Source organism: Acinonyx jubatus, chromosome D1 (assembly GCF_027475565.1).
Source record: "Acinonyx jubatus isolate Ajub_Pintada_27869175 chromosome D1, VMU_Ajub_asm_v1.0, whole genome shotgun sequence".
Lineage (NCBI taxonomy): Eukaryota > Metazoa > Chordata > Mammalia > Carnivora > Felidae > Acinonyx > Acinonyx jubatus.
The window spans coordinates 9103997-9123772 of NC_069390.1; the positions used below are offsets into that span (position 1 = coordinate 9103997).

At 57.8% G+C, this 19776-nt stretch overlaps 2 protein-coding genes across 7 annotated transcripts; both read left to right on the forward strand.

The window, feature by feature from the left end:
* The first annotated feature begins 62 nt into the window (after positions 1–62).
* EML3 (EMAP like 3) lies at positions 63–9424 on the forward strand. Of its 5 annotated transcripts, none has more exons than XM_027045382.2 (22): positions 63–364; positions 1189–1360; positions 1432–1686; positions 1784–1897; positions 2940–3007; positions 3173–3296; positions 3521–3691; positions 3888–3957; positions 4044–4154; positions 4400–4495; positions 4881–5036; positions 5191–5332; positions 5767–5918; positions 6001–6126; positions 6215–6346; positions 6814–6881; positions 7385–7473; positions 7545–7642; positions 7772–7859; positions 8376–8474; positions 8873–8893; positions 8987–9424. In XM_027045382.2, exons 1-22 carry the CDS (start codon positions 343–345, stop codon positions 9397–9399), a joined length of 2787 nt encoding a protein of 928 aa, XP_026901183.1. In that variant the 5' UTR covers positions 63–342; the 3' UTR covers positions 9400–9424. The 5 variants fall into 5 exon arrangements, with proteins under 5 accessions (XP_026901183.1, XP_026901184.1, XP_053059012.1 ...); XM_027045383.2 differs by having other exon boundaries at positions 1435–1686; XM_053203037.1 differs by having other exon boundaries at positions 69–364; positions 3176–3296; positions 8763–8893.
* A 135-nt stretch (positions 9425–9559) lies between these two features.
* MTA2 (metastasis associated 1 family member 2) lies at positions 9560–18413 on the forward strand. 2 transcript variants are annotated; one of them, XM_027045384.2, is made up of 18 exons: positions 9560–10228; positions 10973–11040; positions 11672–11765; positions 13370–13487; positions 13625–13688; positions 13846–13963; positions 14269–14371; positions 14549–14648; positions 14787–14975; positions 15079–15153; positions 15279–15337; positions 15552–15649; positions 15771–15910; positions 16170–16398; positions 16608–16697; positions 16986–17104; positions 17214–17362; positions 17582–18413. In XM_027045384.2, exons 1-18 carry the CDS (start codon positions 10201–10203, stop codon positions 17745–17747), a joined length of 2007 nt encoding a protein of 668 aa, XP_026901185.1. In that variant the 5' UTR covers positions 9560–10200; the 3' UTR covers positions 17748–18413. The 2 variants fall into 2 exon arrangements, with proteins under 2 accessions (XP_026901185.1, XP_014935297.2); XM_015079811.3 differs by lacking the exon at positions 9560–10228 and adding an exon at positions 10289–10507.
* The last annotated feature ends 1363 nt before the right edge of the window (positions 18414–19776 follow it).

Genomic DNA, 19776 nt, shown 5'->3' on the forward strand with positions numbered 1-19776 from the left:
CCCCCTCGTCCCGCCCCCCCTCCCGCGCTTCCTGGCGGCTCCGCGTCCGGCGCCTGTTTGTGCCGCGGCGCTGGGGCCCCGGACGGCCCCGCCACCCCACCCCCGGGAGCCGAGAGCGGCCCCGGGAGAGTCCGAGGCCCCGGCGGGTCCTGGAGCCTGCCGCCCCCGCTCCACAGCGCCCCCTCCAGGCCCTTTCCCCGCGCCCGACAGCGCCCCCGGGGGGTGGCACGGCACCCTTGCGCGCGCGCCCCGGGGTGCTTCCCCTTCCCCTCTCCCTGGCCATGGCCCCGGCGGCTTAGAAGCCTCCTCCGCCGCCGCCGCTCGGAGCAAGCCGGGGGCCGGATGGACGGGGCCGGGGGGCCCGGTGAGTACGGGGCGGGGCGGGCGGCGTGCCCCTTCCCGGAGCGCCGGCCGGTCGGCCGCTGCCAGTGCCCGACGGCTGTCTGGCGGCGTCCCCGCGTGCTCCTCGGCCTCAGGGGTTCTGAGCATCCTCCACTGTTCCTCAGGTCGCTCTCCCTAGTTATTTGGATCTCCTACTGTCATTTCGAACTTCCTCAACGTCATCCTATTCCCCATGTTATTCTGGGCCCCTCGATGTTTCTCTGCCCCCTATGTTATTCCGGGCCTCTTCTCATGGTATTTCGGGTCGTTTTACTTCTGACCCGTTACCCTGGGACCTTCACTATGACTCCGTCTCCACTGATACCCTCTCCTGTCATTCTCGATCTCTCCTCCTGGTCCTGTGAGCCCTCAGATGACTGTACTCTTCGGGGCGCCCTCTTCTTTTCGCGCCCCCTTCTCAGTTTCTCTGCCTGCCTTGGAGACCTGAGCTTTGCTCTGGGGTGGGCCGTCATCCCGCGCCGGCGCTGCGCCTCCCTCTGTGGTTCCCACGTTCCTGGGCAGTACTCCATATTTTCCCCCTGGTACTCCATGGTACTCCCTGTCTTTGCGGAGGTTGAGACAGCAGCAGGAAGGGAGCCTTGCCAGGCTCCTCGCCTGCCCTGCCAGAAGGAGGCCCTTGATTCTCTACCACCCGCCTCCTCCCCTCCGGACCAGCCTCCAAGCCCGGGGCTGCTTGAAGGGGATAGTCCTATCGGACGAATGCAAGGTCGGAGGGAAGTCAGAATCCCCTCAACCCTTTTCTTCAGGTGGTGGGTACGTTCTGAGTGCTTCTTGCCTTTTTCCCAGGTGAGGGCCCTGCTCAGGAGGCCCTGCAGTCCTTGAGCCGGCGGCTTCAGGTGCAGGAGAAGGAGATGGAGCTGGTTAAGGCGGCCCTGGCAGAAGCCCTCCGCCTGCTGCGGCTGCAGGCGCCCCCGAACTCCCTGCAGGACCCTGGCGCCCCAGCTCCTACAAGGGACAGGTAGGCAGGTTGTCACGCCCTCTTCTTCCGAGGGCCTCTGGGGGCATCAGGTTGACTCACTGTCTCCCCAGCAGCCCTGCAGCCCCCCCAGGACTGCCACCCACGTGCAGCCCCTCCTTGGTGAGCCGGGGCACCCAGACGGAGACAGAGGTTGAGATGCAGCCGTCCCCTGGACCCCCTGGCCTGAGCAATGGGCCCCCAGCCCCACAGGGGGGCAGTGAAGAGCCTAGTGGGACCCAGTCTGAAGGAGGGGGCAGCAGCAGCAGTGGTTCCCCTGGCCCCCCAGGGATCCTCAGGCTTGTGCAGCCCCCACAGCGCGCTGACACGTAAGTGTCCTGTGGCAGGGGCCAGGAGGGCCGGCGGAGGGACTGGGAAGCGTGAGGAGAGGGAACGATCTTTACCAGCTCACTATGCTCCTACCAGGCCACGGAGAAATTCTTCCTCCTCCTCATCCCCCTCAGAGCGGCCTCGGCAGAAACTCTCCCGGAAGGCAGCTTCCTCGGCCAACCTGTTATTGCGGTCAGGGAGCACAGAGAGGTGGGCGAGGCTCCCGCCACCCCCAACCCGCCCCACCCCACGCTCAGGCTCTTGACTTTCCACATCCCTCACCTCACTTCCCTGGGTGGGGTGGGGGGACCTCATCGCCCAACAGGAAGAAAGGAACAAGCCCCCCAGGGGCGCCTGCTGTGTACCCGGCACTGTGCTAAACCCTCGACCTCCTCCATCTCATTCAGTTCCCACGACACCCTTGGGGGGTAGGTGGTCTCATGCTGTTCATTGTCCAGGCGAGGAAGCACGCTCAGAGAGGGTAAGTCATTTGTCTCGGGTCACACAGCCAGAACTAGGATCTGAACCCTCCTCTCCCTGACTTCGGTTCCATCATATCACCACATACCTTCCAGGATTCCGAGAGGTACCAAAAAGCTCTCGCGATTTTCCTGGATGACCGTTTTTGGAGTTTTCCCCCCACTGCCCCTCACCGCCCCCCACCCCACCCCCAACCAGGCTTTATTTCTACAGAACAAGGGGAAATTCTGGTGGCTGAACATAGTTGTCTCAGAGTCTGTACAGGCCCCAGGACACCTGAGTGTTCATTCTAGCCATGTTCTCAGTTTCCCCTGCATTCTCAGAAGAGAAGTCACTACGTTTTTGATCTAATGACAGCTATCTGTGGAATTCACCTGTTACTTTCCCCTTGAGAGATAAAGACTTTCTTGCTGACCTCCCAGATCCCTGAAAGGCAGGGCTGGTGTACATTCTGGATTCACTTTGGTCCCATTTTACCGATGGAGAAATGAAAAGGTCAACCAGAAGCCTGGTAGTCTAGAGGAAAGGGCTCCCCCCCCGTCATGCTGCCGCACTGGCTCTTACAAGCTTTATGGCCTGAATCTTCTCATCTCTTACATGGAGCTGAGAGTCCCCATCTACTCTGGGGCCCCGAATGCTCCGAATGCAAACTAAAAGCCTGCAGAGATGACTCTGTAGGTCTCTGGAGTAACCTCCTTTCTTGTGTCCTGCCCTTCCCCACTTAGGTCTTGGGACCTGACCCCATCCCTATGCTTTTCTCTCTTCCCAACAGCCGTGGGGGGAAAGACCCCCTCTCCAGCCCCGGGGGCCCTGGGTCTCGGAGAAGCAACTACAATTTGGGTACGTACAGAGGAGTGAATAACTTGGATGACAGTGTTAGGGTTTGGGCGACAGCCCTGAGAGCTATTTTGGGGGACCTGTGAGGTGTGGTGGGTAGAGTTCTGCTCTGGATTTCCTGGAAGGGAGGCTGCAGGGTGGTGGTTGACACCCCCCTTTTCTCTGTAGAAGGCATCTCAGTGAAGATGTTCCTTCGCGGCCGCCCCATTACCATGTACATCCCGTCTGGCATCCGCAGCCTTGAGGAGCTGCCCAGCGGCCCACCCCCGGAGACCCTCAGCCTTGACTGGGTGTATCCTGCCCCCTCCAATCCCCCAGGAACCACCTTGGGAACCCATCTTGGGAACCCCCCCTTCTTTATGGTTTCCCCCTGGACCTGCGGGATCAGGGAGCCCTCTGAATCCTCCCCTCCCATCCTCTGCCGATGGTGCTGCCAGCCAGAAGGTCTTCCGTTGCCCCCTCTTCCTCATTCTGCCCTTGATCTGACCCTTTCCTTGACTGTGATCCCCACTCCAGTTACGGGTACAGGGGTCGTGACTCCCGCTCTAATCTGTTTGTGCTGCGCTCTGGGGAGGTGGTCTACTTTATCGCCTGTGTGGTGGTGCTGTACCGGCCCGAGGGAGGCCCAGGGGGTCCTGGAGGTGGCGGCCAGCGACATTACCGGGGCCACACGGACTGTGTTCGATGGTGAGGGGCCTGGGACCTGGGAGTGGGCGGGCGGCTCTAGGCGTGGGGATGGTGGGCTTGGCAGGAGCAGGGTCTGGGTCGGTGTGGAGGAGCGGGACAGTAGAGTCGCCTTGCTGCTCTGCAAGCATGGAGAAGGTGTCCTGAGGGGTCTTGAGAGACCGACCCCTTCCTTAGAGTGTCTCCTCCCCCCACTTAGCCTGGCCGTCCACCCCGATGGTGTTCGTGTAGCCTCAGGACAGACAGCTGGAGTGGATAAAGATGGAAAGGTAAGACCAAAGCCCAACACCAGGCAGACAGGATGAAATTCCAGCCTGCCTTTCCTCCATACCCCTGACCCCTTCTCCTCTCCCAGCCCCTGCAGCCTGTGGTTCACGTCTGGGACTCAGAGACACTGCTGAAGCTGCAGGAGATTGGACTGGGGGCCTTCGAGCGGGGCGTGGGAGCCCTGGCCTTTTCAGTTGCGGTGAGCTGACCCCAAAGCCTCTAGACCCCCATCTTCCTTGCCCAGGAACCTCATTCTTGCACTTCACCGGGAAGCCTCAGAAGTTCTGGCCTTCCTGACCCTGACTCGGCCGGTTCTCCTGAGAAAGGAGCAGGTGTCCCCTTCTCCTGCCCGCTCGACTTGTGATGGCAGCCCTTGCCTAATGACCATGAACCCACAGACTTCTAGGCCTCACTCGGCCCCTCCGATGTGTCCCCCATTCTCAGGATCAGGGTGCTTTTCTTTGTGTGGTGGATGATTCCAATGAGCACATGCTGTCCGTGTGGGACTGCAGCCGGGGCACAAAGCTGGCTGAGATCAAGGTGAGGAGTCCAGGCGGCCGGGCGGGGCACCGTGGTTAGGGACCTGGGGGCAGTGAAGTATAGAGAGCTGCAGACTTACCCATACGTTGACTTCCTTTCTGGCTGGGTCACCTGGAGGAAGCCCCCTAGCCTCTCTGAGGCTGTAAACGGGGATTTCAGAAGTTCTGGCTTCCTGAGGGATAATGTCTTAGGCATTAGGGTGGTTCTGGCATCGTGAGTGACAGGGAGGGGTGCCCTGAGGGGACCAGGGTCTGGGTCCAGAAGGAAGGCTTGTCCTCGGGTTTCAGGATATCAGCAGACCAGCTGTCAGGCTGCAAACTGAAGAGTCAAGTCAAGTGAAGGTGCTCAGGGCTTGGGATGGCTGAATCTGGTATCTTCCCTTCAGAGTACAAATGACTCAGTCTTGGCCGTTGGCTTCAGCCCTCGCGACAGCAGCTGCATTGTCACCAGTGGGAAATCGCATGTCCACTTCTGGAACTGGAGTGGAGGAGCAGGGGTTCCTGGGAACGGGACTCTCACCCGGAAACAGGGTGTCTTTGGGGTGAGGCGTGGATGGGTGTGGGGTCGGGGGGGGGAGGACAGAGTGGAGATGGAAGTATTGGTCTGAATACCTTAGACCCTGGTACCACCCAGCTGGCAAGGGTCTGTGACTTTCAGTCTTTGGCCTTCCCTTTGATCTCTGCTCTCTCCCCTAGAAATACAAGAAACCCAAGTTTGTCCCTTGCTTTGTGTTCCTCCCGGATGGGGACATTCTTACTGGGGACTCAGAGGGGAACATTCTCACCTGGGGACGGAGCCTCTCAGATGCCAGGACCCCAGGCAGGGGTGGGGCCAAAGGTATGTGGTTGGGGGTGGCACCTGGGAAGTCTAGTACCCCAGAGGGTGTCTGTGGGAAACAGAGGATTTTCCTTTTTCTTTCTTTCTTTTTTTTTTTTTTTTAACCATGAATATTGATAGATCTCTGTGGACCCTCTAGAAAGGCCGGCTGGAAGGGTAGGGGCGACACGGCTGGGGCTTTGGAGTCTGCCAGATCCTGGGTTCAGATTCCAGTTTTGCCACCAGTTGTGTGGCCTTTAGGAAGTTACCTCACTTCTTTGAGCCTCGGTTGTTCAGTCTGTAAACTGGGTAAACTAATAGCTGAGGATCAGAGATCACATTCAGTAGGTGCTCAGCAGCTAGGAGTTATTATTGTGTTGTGACGGCCAAGGCTGCCTCTGTTCCCCACTTCCCTGTACCCCCACAGCATGACCCACTCGTGACTTTGCCAACAGAGACCTATGGGATTGTGGCCCAGGCCCATGCTCACGAAGGTTCCATCTTTGCCCTGTGTCTCCGGCGGGATGGGACTGTACTGAGTGGTGGCGGACGGGACCGCCGGCTGGTCCAGTGGGGGCCGGGATTGGTGGCTCTCCGGGAGGCTGAGGTGAGGGCTAGCCTGGGGTCGAAGGAGGGAGTGGGGAGAGGAATGGCCAGGGGGCCCCTGACTTCATGCCACCGTTCTGCAGATTCCTGAACACTTTGGGGCTGTGCGGGCCATTGCTGAGGGGCTGGGCTCCGAGCTGCTGGTGGGAACCACGAAGAATGCATTGCTGAGGGGAGATCTGGCGCAGGGCTTCTCCCCTGTAATCCAGGTTGGAGGGCCAAGGGCTCCAGGGAGGAGGGTGGGAAGTGCTACTGAGGAGGGGGGGGGCAGAGGTAACAGCCCGTGATCTGCTGCAGGGTCACACGGATGAGCTCTGGGGACTCTGCACACATCCCTTCCAGAACCGTTTTCTCACCTGTGGCCATGACCGACAACTGTGCCTGTGGGATGGGGAGGGCCATGCGCTGGCCTGGAGCATTGACCTCAAGGTAGAGCCCCGTGTCCCTGGATCCCCAGTGCCACACCCACCATGGCTTCTGTGGACACCACTCCTTCCCCAGCATCCCTCTTCCTTCTCCCCAGGGGCAGCCACTTTGTACTGGTATGGCTGTGTTGGCTACCAAAATCTGCATTCTTCTGTGCAGATGCCTCCAGTGTCCCCTAGGCACTGTCCCCTCCCCCTTACCCCCAAACCCCCAGACCTCCCTTTGATCCAGCAACAAATGGTTAATCTCTGGCACAGCCTCCTAGCTCAGTTCTGGTTGTTAAATATGTTGAGTGTCACCTAGTTTAGGCTCCAGTGACACCCTGCCTCCACCCCAGGTCTACTGTCCCTCTCCTCCCTGTCTCATCCTTGGGAGGAGAAGGCTTTGGTGTTACCAACATGACGAGGTGTCTGTCCAGGAACCTTCACTAGAAAGGCATCTTCCTGAATTCACCTTCTCCCCCCTTCCAGGAGACTGGTCTCTGTGCTGACTTCCACCCCAGCGGGGCAGTTGTGGCCGTAGGACTGAACACAGGGAGGTGAGAGGAGCCAGGATTCCTGGGAGGGGAAAGCAGGAGCTTTGGGAAGGGCCCCTGGTAATGGGGTGGCAGGGGAGGAGTGTGGCTCGGGAGCCCCAACCGCACCCTCTCGTTTCTCAGTGCTTTTCTCTGCAGCCCAGGCCTCCCCTGCTCTGCTTGTGACAACTGTCATCACACCCAACCACTCTCCCCTCTGAGCCTGGGAGTGGCAGCTTAGGATAGAAAAGCTGTGGGGGATAGGAGGGACATGGGAGAGACTGACACAGGGAAGTGACAGGCTTACAGACTCCATAAGGTTCCTGTATTCTTTTCTCAGAGGCATCAGAAGCCCCTCACCCTTTCTCTCTCCTTAGCGTCTTCCGATTTCCTGGCATAAGAATGCAGCGGCAACCTGTCTACATCACAGCCTTTCTGTTGGCGTCTCTGACGCTCTCCAACTTGCCAACCCCCATGTTGCCCAGGATGGGTAACCTCACGCCTGCTTTCCACCCCCTCCCTTCCAGGTGGCTGGTTTTGGACACAGAGACCAGAGAGATCGTGTCTGATGTCACTGATGGCAATGAGCAGCTCTCAGTGGTCCGGTACAGCCCAGGTGGGAGCCACCCCCACCCTGGACCCAGACCTGTCCCTGGCCCTTCCCTCTCTGAGTGACTGTCTTTATAGATGGGTTGTACCTGGCCATCGGTTCCCATGACAACATGATCTACATCTATAGCGTTTCCAGTGAGGGTGCCAAGTCCAGCCGCTTTGGCCGCTGTGTGGTGAGGAAGCCGGGGTGGAGGGTGGGGCATTGCCATAGCAGGTAAACTGGAAGGGCTCTCATGCACTAAGGGGGACCTGGGGATGGGAAATGGTAGCTACATTTTTAGTCTCTTGACCCTTGCTCCCAGGGTCACTCCAGCTTCATCACTCACCTTGACTGGTCCAAAGATGGGAATTTCATCATGTCCAATTCTGGGGACTATGAGATCCTTTACTGTGAGTGGCTGTAGGGGAAAGCATGGGGAATGGGTAATCGGCTGGGTTTTGTTTCGGGGTGGGAGGCTCCTGGTTGGGAGGGGACGAAGAGTATGTAGGCAGCTCCAGGTAGAGATGGGGCTGAAGTGGAGTTGGAATTGTTCAGGTAGGAGAAATATTGTGAATTGAAAAACCCTACACAGTTTTACACCATGCCTTTCCCCACGAGGACTTGAGGGAGTTGAGGAATGTACTAGGAAAAGATTGTTTAGGACAAGTTTCTCAGCAGGTGTGGAGGAATTGACTTAGCCAGGGAGGAAGAACTGATGAGAAGCTGTTAGGGGAACTTCAGAACTTCAGGATTCAGGAAGTGCATGGGGCTGGGTTTTGCCCTGGGCTGAGGGCTACCAAGGTGACCAGATCACATGCTATTACCTCAAGTTAGTCTTTCCAACCTACCCTTCCCGGTCAGTGGGTCGGTGTCTTGCCAACCGAGGGCAGGGGGAGAGCTGAGTTGGGTGGGTTCCCTCCCCCCAGGGGACGTGGCTGGAGGCTGCAAGCTGCTGAGGAATCGCTATGAGAGCCGAGACCGGGAGTGGGCCACCTACACCTGCGTGCTGGGCTTCCATGTCTATGGTGAGCAGGGCCTCTGAACCTTGCGGGGTGGGGTGGGGTGTGCGGGGTAAGGTGGAGCCCGCACTGGGCTCGGAATGCTGGGCATGTGTCAGAGGGGTGGGTGTCAAGAAACCGGCAGATCCAGCCCAGGAGGCCCCTCTGGCCCTCGGTGGCTGCCGGGACCGGGAAGGATTGCCTGGAACGCGGCCGGTGGGCGGCCTCGGCTGCCTGACCGCCGGAAACGGTGCGGAGCCTGGGCCGTGGGTGGCCGCGGGGAGGAGGCCATACTGAGGCCGGCTGCTGTGCTAGGCGTGTGGCCAGACGGCTCGGATGGCACCGACATCAACTCCCTGTGCCGCTCCCACAACGAGCGAGTGGTGGCCGTGGCCGACGACTTCTGCAAAGTGCACCTGTTCCAGTACCCGTGCGCGCGCGCCAAGGTGAGGCCTCCAGGGGCCTCTGGGGCCGGGCGGGCGGGGGCCGGGTCCAGGGCTCCCCGGCCGCCGCAGCTCGGGGTCTTCTTTCCCGCCCAGGCTCCGAGCCTCGTGTACGGCGGCCACGGCAGCCACGTGACCAGCGTCCGGTTCACGCACGACGACTCGCACCTCATCTCGCTGGGCGGCAAGGACGCCAGCATCTTCCAGTGGCGAGTGCTGGGCGCTGGGGGCGCGGGGCCGGCGCCCGCCACGCCCTCTCGAACCCCCTCCCTGTCCCCCGCCTCCTCTCTCGATGTCTGACCGCTGCCGGAGGGGAGCCACCGGCCCTGCGGCGCGGCCCCGCCCACCCGAAACCCCCAGGACCAGGGGCCGACTTTTCCTCGACTTCGAGACATTCCCGATCGCGCGTTTCCCTGGAGGGGGCGAACGGCACCCCCGCACACACTGTAGAGACCCGCTGGCTGAGCCGGGCAGCCCCAGCCTGGGCCCTGACTCCTGCCGCCTGCTGAGGGGCAATAAACCAAAAGCAAAGTCGCCTCCCAGTCCTTTTGTGGGGCGCGGCTGGGCGCCTCCGGGGCCCTGTGGGGGTGGCGATGAAGGAAAAGAGGAGTTTGGAAGGAGTAGGGGAGCGTAGGCCACTCATGCAAATAACAGGCAAAGCCGCTTGCAAATAACCCGGCGGAGCGCAAAGGCGCGGGAGTCTTTTCGCGGCCGCAGGCGGAGTTGAGGGGCTCCGGCGAGGAGAGAGTTAAGCCCAACACCTCTCCCGCCCTCGGAGGAGGGGCCGAGCTGCAACGGAAATAACCGAGCGCCGGGCCGCGGTTGGCCGGAGGGAGCCGAACCTTTTCCGGAAGTAGCCGATCTCTGGGGTCTCGCTCTCCGACCTGAGCCGAGCGCCGGGCCTTGTTCTCCGGATCCGCCGAAGGTGTTCCGGAAGGAGGCGAAACCCGAGGCGGGCAGGGCAAGCTTTCCCGGCGGCCGGCAGATCCCAACGTCTGGTGGGGCTCGGCGAGGGCGGGGAGAGTCAGAACCTGGCTCCGGTCCGGCGGGAGCCGAGCTTGTTCCGGAAGAGGCCGAGCGGACCGGCGCTGGCCTCGGCGTCCCGGGCGTGAGGCGGTAGCTGCGGCGGCGACAGCGCGGGCCGGGATGAACCGCGACGGCTGAGGCAGCGGAGGTGCCGGCTGCGCGGGCCCAACCGAGACTTCCGCGAAGCGCCAGCCCCGCGCGCGGGGCTTCGCCTCGAGCCGAGCCCTGCCCCCGCGAGCCGCCCGGACCCCTTTGTGCGGCCGGAGGCGGCGGCGGGAACGGCCATGGCGGCCAACATGTACCGGGTGGGGGGTGAGTACCGGGGCTTCGAAGGGGCTGCGGGGCCCGGGGCGGGAGAAGTCGGGGACCGGGGCTGGAGAGGCTCGGCACCCGGCAGCGCGGGGAGCCGCGTCCGGGGCGGCGTGGTCCCGAGCGCGGACCGGAACCGGAACCGGGAGCACTGGGAGCGAGGGTGCGGGGACGGCGACGCGGCCGGGCGCCGAGGCCCCCTGGAGAGCCTGCGGGCTGCCCCGACGGCACACTCGGGGCTGCGTCTGGGGCCCCGGGTCGGAAGTGGGGCCTGGGAAAGTGGTGCGGAAGGAGCTGACAGGGCAGGCAAGGGGCACCAAGGGCCGAGGCGTCCGCTCTGCCGCCTGAGCGGGACCGCCGGGAGGTTTCCTCTCCCCCGGGGCGTTATTGTGCGCCTGGGTTCGAAAAGGCGAGGGCACTAGAGCGAACAATTGCCGGTGCCGGGGTGCAACTCCATCGCTGAATTGTGGGGACTGCAGGGGGACCCCCTGTTTCTTGTCTCTTCGTTGAGGCTCACTTTTGAGAGAAAGATCTGATATTAGAACTCGGTGGTCAGGGGTGGTGGTGGCGGGGGGGGGGGAATCCCTCATTTTCTCGTAGTCTCTCTACTTGCACATTTCAGCGTTTTCTCTACCTGGACCCTTATTCTTTTGGTCCCCTTAGGCCTCTTTTCTCTCTGACCCTGGTGCTCTGGCTTTCCCATCTCCTCCTCTGATCTTCCCGGTGCTTCCCCACCCCCTCCTACAGATTACGTCTATTTTGAGAACTCTTCCAGCAATCCTTACCTGGTTAGACGGATTGAGGAGCTCAACAAGGTGAGTGGAGCATAGTCCCACCCCTGCCCCTTCGGGTACCTCCCTCCCTCCAGGGGGTCTTTTTTTTTCTGAGGTCACTAACTTCAGATGGAAGAGAGAGAGATCCAGAGAAAAACCAGCCCTAATCCTAAGTGCCCATTCATATTCATTCATTCATTCATTTATTCATTCAGTGTATTCAGGAAAGGCTTTTGAGAGCTAGGTGGGAGCTTTCCTGTTCCTTCTCTTGGGGGCTAAGGAAAGGAAAAGTCTAGGGGAAAAAAGTTTGGAAGTTGTCCTTAAATGTGAGTCTCTTTATTTGTAATTTCTTTGGGTGTCTGGGTGGCTCAGTGGGTTGAGGGTCCGACTCAATTTTGGCTCAGGTCATGATTCCAGGGTTGTGCGATGGAAACTTGAGTTGGGCTCCATGCTGAGCGTGGAGTCTGCTTGAGATTCTCATTCTCTCTCTCTCTCTCACCACCTCCCCCCTCTCTCTCTAAAAAAAAGAAAATTATAAAAAAAGAAACAAAACCCTCATAGTTTCTTGGGTTTTTCTATTTACACCCCTTAGAAACTGCTTCATGCTTAGTTTCTTCTTCATGTGTTTCCACTTTAAAACAACCCATTTTAACTGCAGTTTTCCCCCCCTTAGACAGCAAATGGAAACGTGGAGGCAAAGGTTGTGTGCCTTTTCCGGCGAAGGGACATTTCTAGTAGCCTCAACAGCCTGGCTGATAGCAATGCCAGTGAGTGTCTTCGTACCCCCACCCCACCCCCACCCTCCCTGTCTCCCCCTTCCCATGATCTGAGGTCTGGGCATGTCCCTGCAGGTGTTTCCCCTGGTAGCATGCCCAAAGTCCGGGTGTGAGTTTGGGGGTGGGAAATGCCTGGTCTACAGAAGGAGGCCTGTTTTTACACGTTGGGGTTGGAAGCAGGGTGGAGAGACGATGATAAGGAAAGCCAGAAGATGACTTGTGTGGGAGTGTGTGTATCTGAACGATAGGTGGAAAAGAGATGATAGTATTTAAATAGGGGAGGAAGAAGAGCTGTAGAGAAGCAGGACCCTTGAGGGACGGGTTTGGGTACATGGGGACAATGGGTGGTGATTGTAAAGGTCAAGGTGAAGGGGAAGAGGTTGTACTTAGAAGCTTGCAGGACAGGGAAGCAGCCTAATTTTGTGGTCGCGAGGTAGCGAGAATACATTGAAAGGGCAGAATAGGAAGCTCGGAAAGTTATCTTTCCCTTTTTGCTCTTTCCCACCTCTTCCGTCCTTCTCCAATCCATTTTATATCTTTCCCTTTTGCCTTCTCTTCCTTCTCTTTATGATTTTATCTTCTTAAAAAAAATTATCTCCTGTTTTCCTTAGTTGATCTTCCCTTTCCTGCTTTGCCTTTCTTTCCTCTTTCTCTTGTTCCTCCTTAAATTATTTTCCTTATTTCAGGCTGCTTTGAGCAGGAAGGGGTTAACAAGGAGCTAGGCCTACCAAGTTCCCTGGCCCTCTGGGGTTTCCAGCCCCATCTGGCAGGGGCTGACCTTGGCCTTGTCCAATCAGAAGGGGTGGGGGGTGTGGTCCCCCCTTGCCTTAGCACAGGGTTTCGCACAGGGTTTCCGGAGCACACAGGCGAGGGGTGGAGCCCGCTGCACCCCCACCCCCCTTCTCCCTGAGGTTGGGAACAATGCACCAATGAGCCTGGGCCTGTGGCTCTCCTGCCCCCTCCCACTTTGGGTGGCACTCAGCCAAGTTAACCCTTCTCACCAGGGTTTCAGGGCAAGTCGCAGCTCCTGGGAAGGAAGGTGTTGGCACTGGCTTGGGAAATACTGTCCTCGGAAACCCCACAAACTTAGTAGTCAAGTGGACAGCGAAGGATTGTTACGGTTGCCTGATGTTTAAGAGCAAAGAGTCTCCTGAACTCTGAAAAGAAAAACTAGTAAACACAACCTTATGTGACAGTTGTTCACCATATTGGGTTTCTGAACCTCAGGCTGGTTTCGCAGGAGAGACGAGTGTGATGTTCCTGCTGGGCCTAGTGTGGGCAGATTTGTGCTTTATGAGTGGCATCTGAGCATTGGTACCTGGGTTTGGGATGGGTTTCTGTGGCATTCTTTGTACTCTCAGCAGCTTTTCCCAAGGCACTGGTGATGGGGAGCTGGGAGGACCGGAACAGCGGAGAGGGCTAGGAGGAGAGGGCTCAGTGGGAAAGCTGGTGGCTGTAGGTATAAACGGCAGATGCCTGGGGAATGTGAAAAAAAACCAGCTGGGATAGGAAGTGTTTTCCCCGGGTCAAAGTTTCCAAGGTGGCTTCTTGCTGAATTAGTTTCTGACTTGACTTCTTCCTCCTTAATCTCCCAGGGGAGTTTGAGGAGGAATCAAAGCAGCCAGGGGTGTCAGAGCAGCAGCGACATCAACTGAAGCACCGGGAGCTTTTTCTTTCTCGGCAATTTGAATCGTTACCAGCCACCCACATAAGGTATAGGACAATCGGGGCCACTGTGGCCGGTGTGCACTTCTTTAGAAGATGGAGAGGAGGAGCATGGTGGCATAATGGAAGTGCTGTGGAGAAGGAATGAGGAGCTTACCTAGGGTTTTCGGACCTCTCTCCTGTAGGGGGAAATGCAGCGTGACCCTCTTGAATGAGACCGACATCTTGAGCCAATACTTGGAAAAGGAGGTGAGAAAGAGGTGTGGGGGGAAAGAAGGAGGGGAGTGGGTGTGCCCAGAAGGCCAGAGGAGAGTAGGACTGGAATGAGGTTCAGGTCCACAGACCGCCTGTCATGGGAACGCTGGATGCTTCCCACCGCCCGCTTACCTTTTCTTCCTGGCTCCAGGACTGCTTTTTTTACTCACTGGTATTCGACCCCGTGCAGAAGACGCTTTTAGCCGATCAGGGGGAGATCCGAGTTGGTTGCAAATACCAAGCTGAGATCCCAGATCGTCTGGCAGAGGGTAAGCAACAGGACGCAGCGTGCGGCCCCTGAGTCATGTAACGTCGTAGTCGCTGTGAATGGCGTGCTGCGGAGTCATAGGCTCCACGGCCTTCACGGCTCTGTGCCATCGCCCTGACAAGCTGGGACCTTGGGAACCTGCAAGGGGCCAATGGGCACAGTCGGGAAGAAAAGTCCGAGAGTTGAGGTGGCTGATAGAGTCCACGCCAGAGGCACGGGGGGGGGGGGGAGCGAGGTGCTGTTGTGTCAAGGCACCTACTGTTCTCCTTTCCCTCTCCCTGATGTTGCCATTGCCCTGTTCCCCAGGAGAATCTGATAATCGGAACCAACAGAAGATGGAGATGAAGGTCTGGGACCCGGACAACCCTCTCACAGACCGGCAGATTGATCAGTTTCTCGTGGTGGCCCGGTGAGGGGTGGGTGGACGGGCAAGACGGGCTGGGGGCGGTGTGGACGCTCTGCATCGAATTCTCAGAGCTGGACTAGACTGGTTGTTTTGGCCTTCGTGGTTTTCCTTCTCTGGCTTAGTTCCTCAGCTCACTCATGCTCTCTTGTCTCTCTCTTGACTTCTTAATATCTCCCTTAGGGCCGTGGGGACCTTCGCAAGAGCCCTAGATTGCAGCAGCTCCATTCGGCAGCCGAGCCTGCACATGAGTGCAGCTGCTGCCTCTCGAGATATCACGCTGGTGAGCAGAGGTTGCTGGGAAGTCGGGCAGGCTGGGCTCTGTGGGGACCTGCAGAGCCTGGGGACAGAGGAAGGGTCTCTGAGAAGCCCGGTGTGGAGGGTCTCAGGGCATCCGCATTGTTTCCCACCTTCCCGGTAGTTTCATGCCATGGATACGTTGCAGAGGAACGGCTACGACTTGGCTAAGGCCATGTCGACCCTGGTGCCCCAGGGAGGCCCAGTGCTGTGTCGGGACGAGATGGAGGAGTGGTCGGCCTCGGAGGCCATGCTGTTTGAGGAGGCCCTGGAGAAGTACGGCAAGGATTTCAATGATATTCGCCAGGATTTTGTAAGTGGACAGGGCTGGGAGGAGAGGTGGAAGAGACGACAGGTGAGGGAACGGGGACCCGGAGCCAGATGCCAGCTCAGCTTCCTTCCCTCTGCCTCCTTAGCTGCCTTGGAAGTCACTCGCCAGCATAGTCCAGTTTTATTACATGTGGAAAACCACAGACCGCTATATTCAGCAGGTATGGGCTGGCTGGGAAGGCTGGACCAGGGGCCTCCTGCTCACCCCTGCCTTTGAAGTTGATGACATCGTCCTGTGGAGGTGCTCTGATCCTTCTCTTTCTTCCTTTTTTTCCCCTTCTTGCAGAAAAGATTGAAAGCTGCTGAAGCAGACAGCAAACTGAAACAAGTCTATATCCCCACCTAGTAAGTGTGGTAGGTGGGGGAGGCTGGCATGTTTTCTTTTTCTCCCTCCCCACCCTCCCCGCTCCCACACCCCCCCCTCCCCAGCAATGCTTTTCTCAGTGATTGGTGGTGACCACGGCAGGAGTCAGGGTCAGAGGGTCAAATGATCGGGAGGAGGTGGACGTGGATTCTTTCTTGACCGGTTCCTGGTTTCTCCCCACACCGTTCCTGTCAGTACTAAGCCAAATCCTAACCAGATCATCTCTGTGGGCTCGAAACCTGGCATGAATGGGGCTGGATTCCAGAAGGGCCTGACTTGCGAGAGCTGCCACAGTGAGTTTCAGGGAGGGGCAGGGATGTTGAGGGGGGTGAGGTCTTCTCTGGGCCAAGGACCTCTAAGGGGCTCAGGTGGCATATTTGTCCCAGACTCCCCCTTTTCTCCATGTTCCTACAGCCACACAGTCTGCCCAGTGGTACGCCTGGGGCCCACCCAACATGCAGTGCCGCCTCTGTGCTTCCTGTTGGATCTACTGGAAGAAGTATGGGGGACTGAAGACCCCGACCCAGCTTGAGGGGGCTGCCCGGGGCACAACAGTAAGGACTGATGGGGAATAGGCAGGGGAGAGCAGTAAGCATAGTGATGTGAGCTTCAGGTGAAGGCCAGAACCTTAAAAGGTGGTTTGATGTGTGTGGGGTTGGGGAGGTGGTGCTTGGTGGTGGTTGGGGAGACGGGTGGGTGGGATGGTAGTAAAAAGATCAGGTGGGAATAAACTGCTTTTTGCAGAGAATGAAGGAAACAAGGGAGCCTCAGTGCCCATCCGTGTTCTCTCTTTTTCCTATGTCTTTCTTCCAGGAGCCACACTCGAGGGGTCATTTGTCTCGACCTGAAGCCCAGAGTCTCTCCCCCTATACGACCAGCGCCAACCGGGCCAAGCTACTGGCTAAGAACAGGCAAACATTCCTGCTTCAGACCACAAAGCTGACCCGTCTTGCCAGACGCATGTGCAGGGACCTGTTACAGCCGAGGAGGGCTGCCCGACGACCCTATGCCCCTATCAATGCCAATGCCATCAAGGCAGAGTGTAAGGGCAGGAGCGGTGGGGCTAGTGGCAGGCCTGGGTGCTCTGGCCAGAAAGCAGAGCAGAGACCAGTGTTTCTCTGGCTGTGAAGGTTTAATGACCACAGGGACAGCAGGCCACAGCGGTTTGGTAGGAGATTAGATGTGGCTCCTGGCGGTAGGAGAGGCCTGAATAGTGAAGCCCCTTCAAAAGCTTTCATCTTTGCTCTCCAGGCTCCATTCGACTTCCTAAGGCTGCGAAAACTCCACTGAAGATTCACCCTCTGGTGCGGCTGCCCCTGGCAACTATTGTCAAAGATTTGGGTATGGGATGGGGAAACCAGACTGTGGGTATGGGATGGGGAACCAGTTAGATGGTTTCAGGGTCTCTGTCATCCTTTTACTACCATAGTCCAAAGAGATTTAGTTTAACCAACTGTACTCCTGTAGGTTAATAATGGTTTTCATAGGCTGTCCAATATTACCATGGTGAGCTAAGGCCACATTCCTGTGGTAATTGCCAGACTGCTTTTGGGGATGCCCAGGGAAACTACATACAGAAGAGAAAACATGAAATTTCTCCAAGTTTTTTCCTGTTTTTTTTCTTGGCAGTGGCCCAGGCACCTCTGAAACCAAAAACACCTCGGGGTACCAAGACACCGATCAACAGAAACCAGCTGACCCAGAACCGGGGTCTGGGGGGCATTATGGTGAAACGGGCCTATGAGACTGTGAGTTGACAGCTGGAGTGGGCCAGGCCGATTGGGTGGGCTTTTATTTCTGATAGGTATCTGTGAGCCCTCTCTCATTGTGCTGCCTGCGCCCACCCCTCCTCTCCAGATGTCAGGAGCCGGGGTCCCCTTCTCTGCCAATGGAAGGCCTCTGGCCTCAGGGATTCGTTCAAGCTCACAGCCAGCAGCCAAGCGTCAGAAACTAAACCCGGCTGATGCTCCCAATCCTGTGGTGTTTGTGGCCACAAAGGATACCAGGTAGGGAGCCCACCCACCGTAGGAGGGGCTGAGAGGTTGATAACCCAGGTTGGTGGGTAAGGACAATAGGAATTCTGAACAAGACCAGCTCCAGAAGACTGGGCACGGGGTGGGGGTGCCAGGAAAGAATGGGCCAGAAGGCACACTATGGCGTGGAATGGGGAAGGGGGTTTACCTTGAGGGTCCTAGCCTTCATTCCACTCTTCTTTTCCTGGCCAGGGCCCTGCGGAAGGCTCTGACCCATCTGGAAATGCGGCGAGCTGCTCGCCGGCCCAATTTGCCCCTGAAGGTGAAGCCACCACTGATTGCAGTGCGGCCCCCGGTCCCACTATCTGCACCGTCACATCCTGCCAGCACCAATGAGCCTATTGTCCTGGAGGATTGAGCGTCTGCGGGGAGGGAGGGAGGTGGGCTGAAAGCTAGAGGGTGGGTGCCCAGGGCACCCACCCTCCCTTCCCTCTAGTATCAAAGGGAATGAGGAGTGAGGGAGGGAGGGAGCAAGTGTGTGTCCTTGGAGGAGTCGGGCGCCCTCTGGTGTTACCACTTGCGAGGCTCGTCCCCTTCCCATGCTTCTCCATGCCTGGTGGTGGAGGACACACTGCAGGAACTTGGTCCATTGTGGGAACCTAGCCTGTTTTGGGGGGTAGGACCCACAGTTGTCTTGGACAGTTTTGGGGGGAGGGTTTTTTAATTTTTTAAAAATTTTGCCTCCCTTTTTGAAAGGGGATGGGGGAGGGGAAGAGTAAATTGATAGGTGGTGGTACTTGGTTGGGGGAGGGGGGCGTGCACTGCCATGACTGCCATGTCTATATCTTTTGTTTTTTCTAATGGGGGTTTCTTTTCCTGTCCGGTGTCCGGACTTTCCTAATTGGAGTTTGAGGCCCCTAAGCTGGCATCAGCCCCAGCCCATGCTCTCTCTTTTCCTTCCCTTGCCTTGTCCCCTCTGCCTTTTGTACGCCAATTCTCAGAAATAAAGATCTTTTGTCCGTTTTTTTAACCTCGGATTCTGTAATTGGTTCTTATAGTAACAAATAAAAAGCTGTTTTCTTCAGCTTCTCCCGGCTCAGCTGTTCTCTGCCATGGGGGGGGGGGGGGGGCGGGGGGAGGGTGGTGTCTTCAGTTGGAATAAAGGACAAAGGGATAAGAAAGACGATACAGATGGTGCTTGCCCTGGGAGCAGCTTTCTGAGATAGGCAGCATGGACAGGCAGACTGTTCCTGCTAGCTTTCTTGGGGGACCCAAACTGCTCCCCAGCTCCCTGTGGTGCCGGAACTCGAGCTCCATCTTGGTACAGATTCACTCAAAACAGAATCAGCTGACTCTCTGGTTGGTGGCTTCCACAGGAAGGGAGGCATGAAGGTGCTTTTTCTTCTATTTCCCAACCCTTAGCTCTCAGGAAATTCTGGGAGTTGCTGGAAGCCAGGGCAAGATGTAGCCTACCTTGGGGGGGGTGGGTGGGTACTGCAGTATCTTACCACCCAGCTCTGTGGTTTATTTGCACAAGTTGCCACTTCAAGGATTCCCAAGACCAGCCTCAGTAACTGCCTTGGCCTGAGGTCCACTCTAGTGCTGTCTCCTGCCTTTTTGGGTTTGGGAAACAAGCCTGAGCAGGGCCCAACAGGAGGAGAACCTTCGGAGAGTGAATAAGAGGTTAAGCCTGTTGTACGTGTTCCTTCCACACTTCAGAGATAGATAGGGGAACAGGTTCAGCAGTTGAGACTTTGCTTAAGGTTTCGGATCTTGAGATGTCTGCTTCAGGTCCAGGGCGCTTTCCGCAGTCCGAAGCTGTGCGCTGACAGTGGTAGCAGGAACGGCTTAGCCCATCTGAGAGTCTTCTCCATGTCATGTTCTCTGTCCCCAGGGCCTCCCCAGCTCCTTTACTCTCCCCATTCTGAGCTTACACCCCGGCAGTATCGGGAGGAACTGACCACTCTACCAGTCTGGGGAAAGAAGCATTTTTTCCCTCCAATGTTTCCACTCAGCTGTCACATGGTAGGTTCCATCGCCTGCCTTGAAGCGGGCCGGTGGCTCTGGCGCCTCGTGAGTACACTTCACGCAGCCCACTATTGCGGAAGGAAAGCCTGACTCACCGGGACCGCAGCGATCTGGCTGTGGCTGAGTGGAGTCTAGAGGGTGCCCACAGGGGCAGAGCTCCCCAACCAGGGCTAGGAAGTGGTCCCTGAACGCCCATTTTAGGGAAGGACAGAGGGCAGAAGGAGAGAGTAACAGCCCTAAGGAACTTGGGAGTCCAGGGGCAGCCCTGAGTTTTGTGAAGTCGGCTCATCCTCCGCCTTTATTCGCCAGGTGAATAAGGAGAGAGGATGCAGCGCCGCGGGTCTCTAACCGCCTCTTGAAAGAAGGTACAAACAGCACACTCCCGAACTCCCAGCAAGGCTAGAACACTCAGGCTTCAA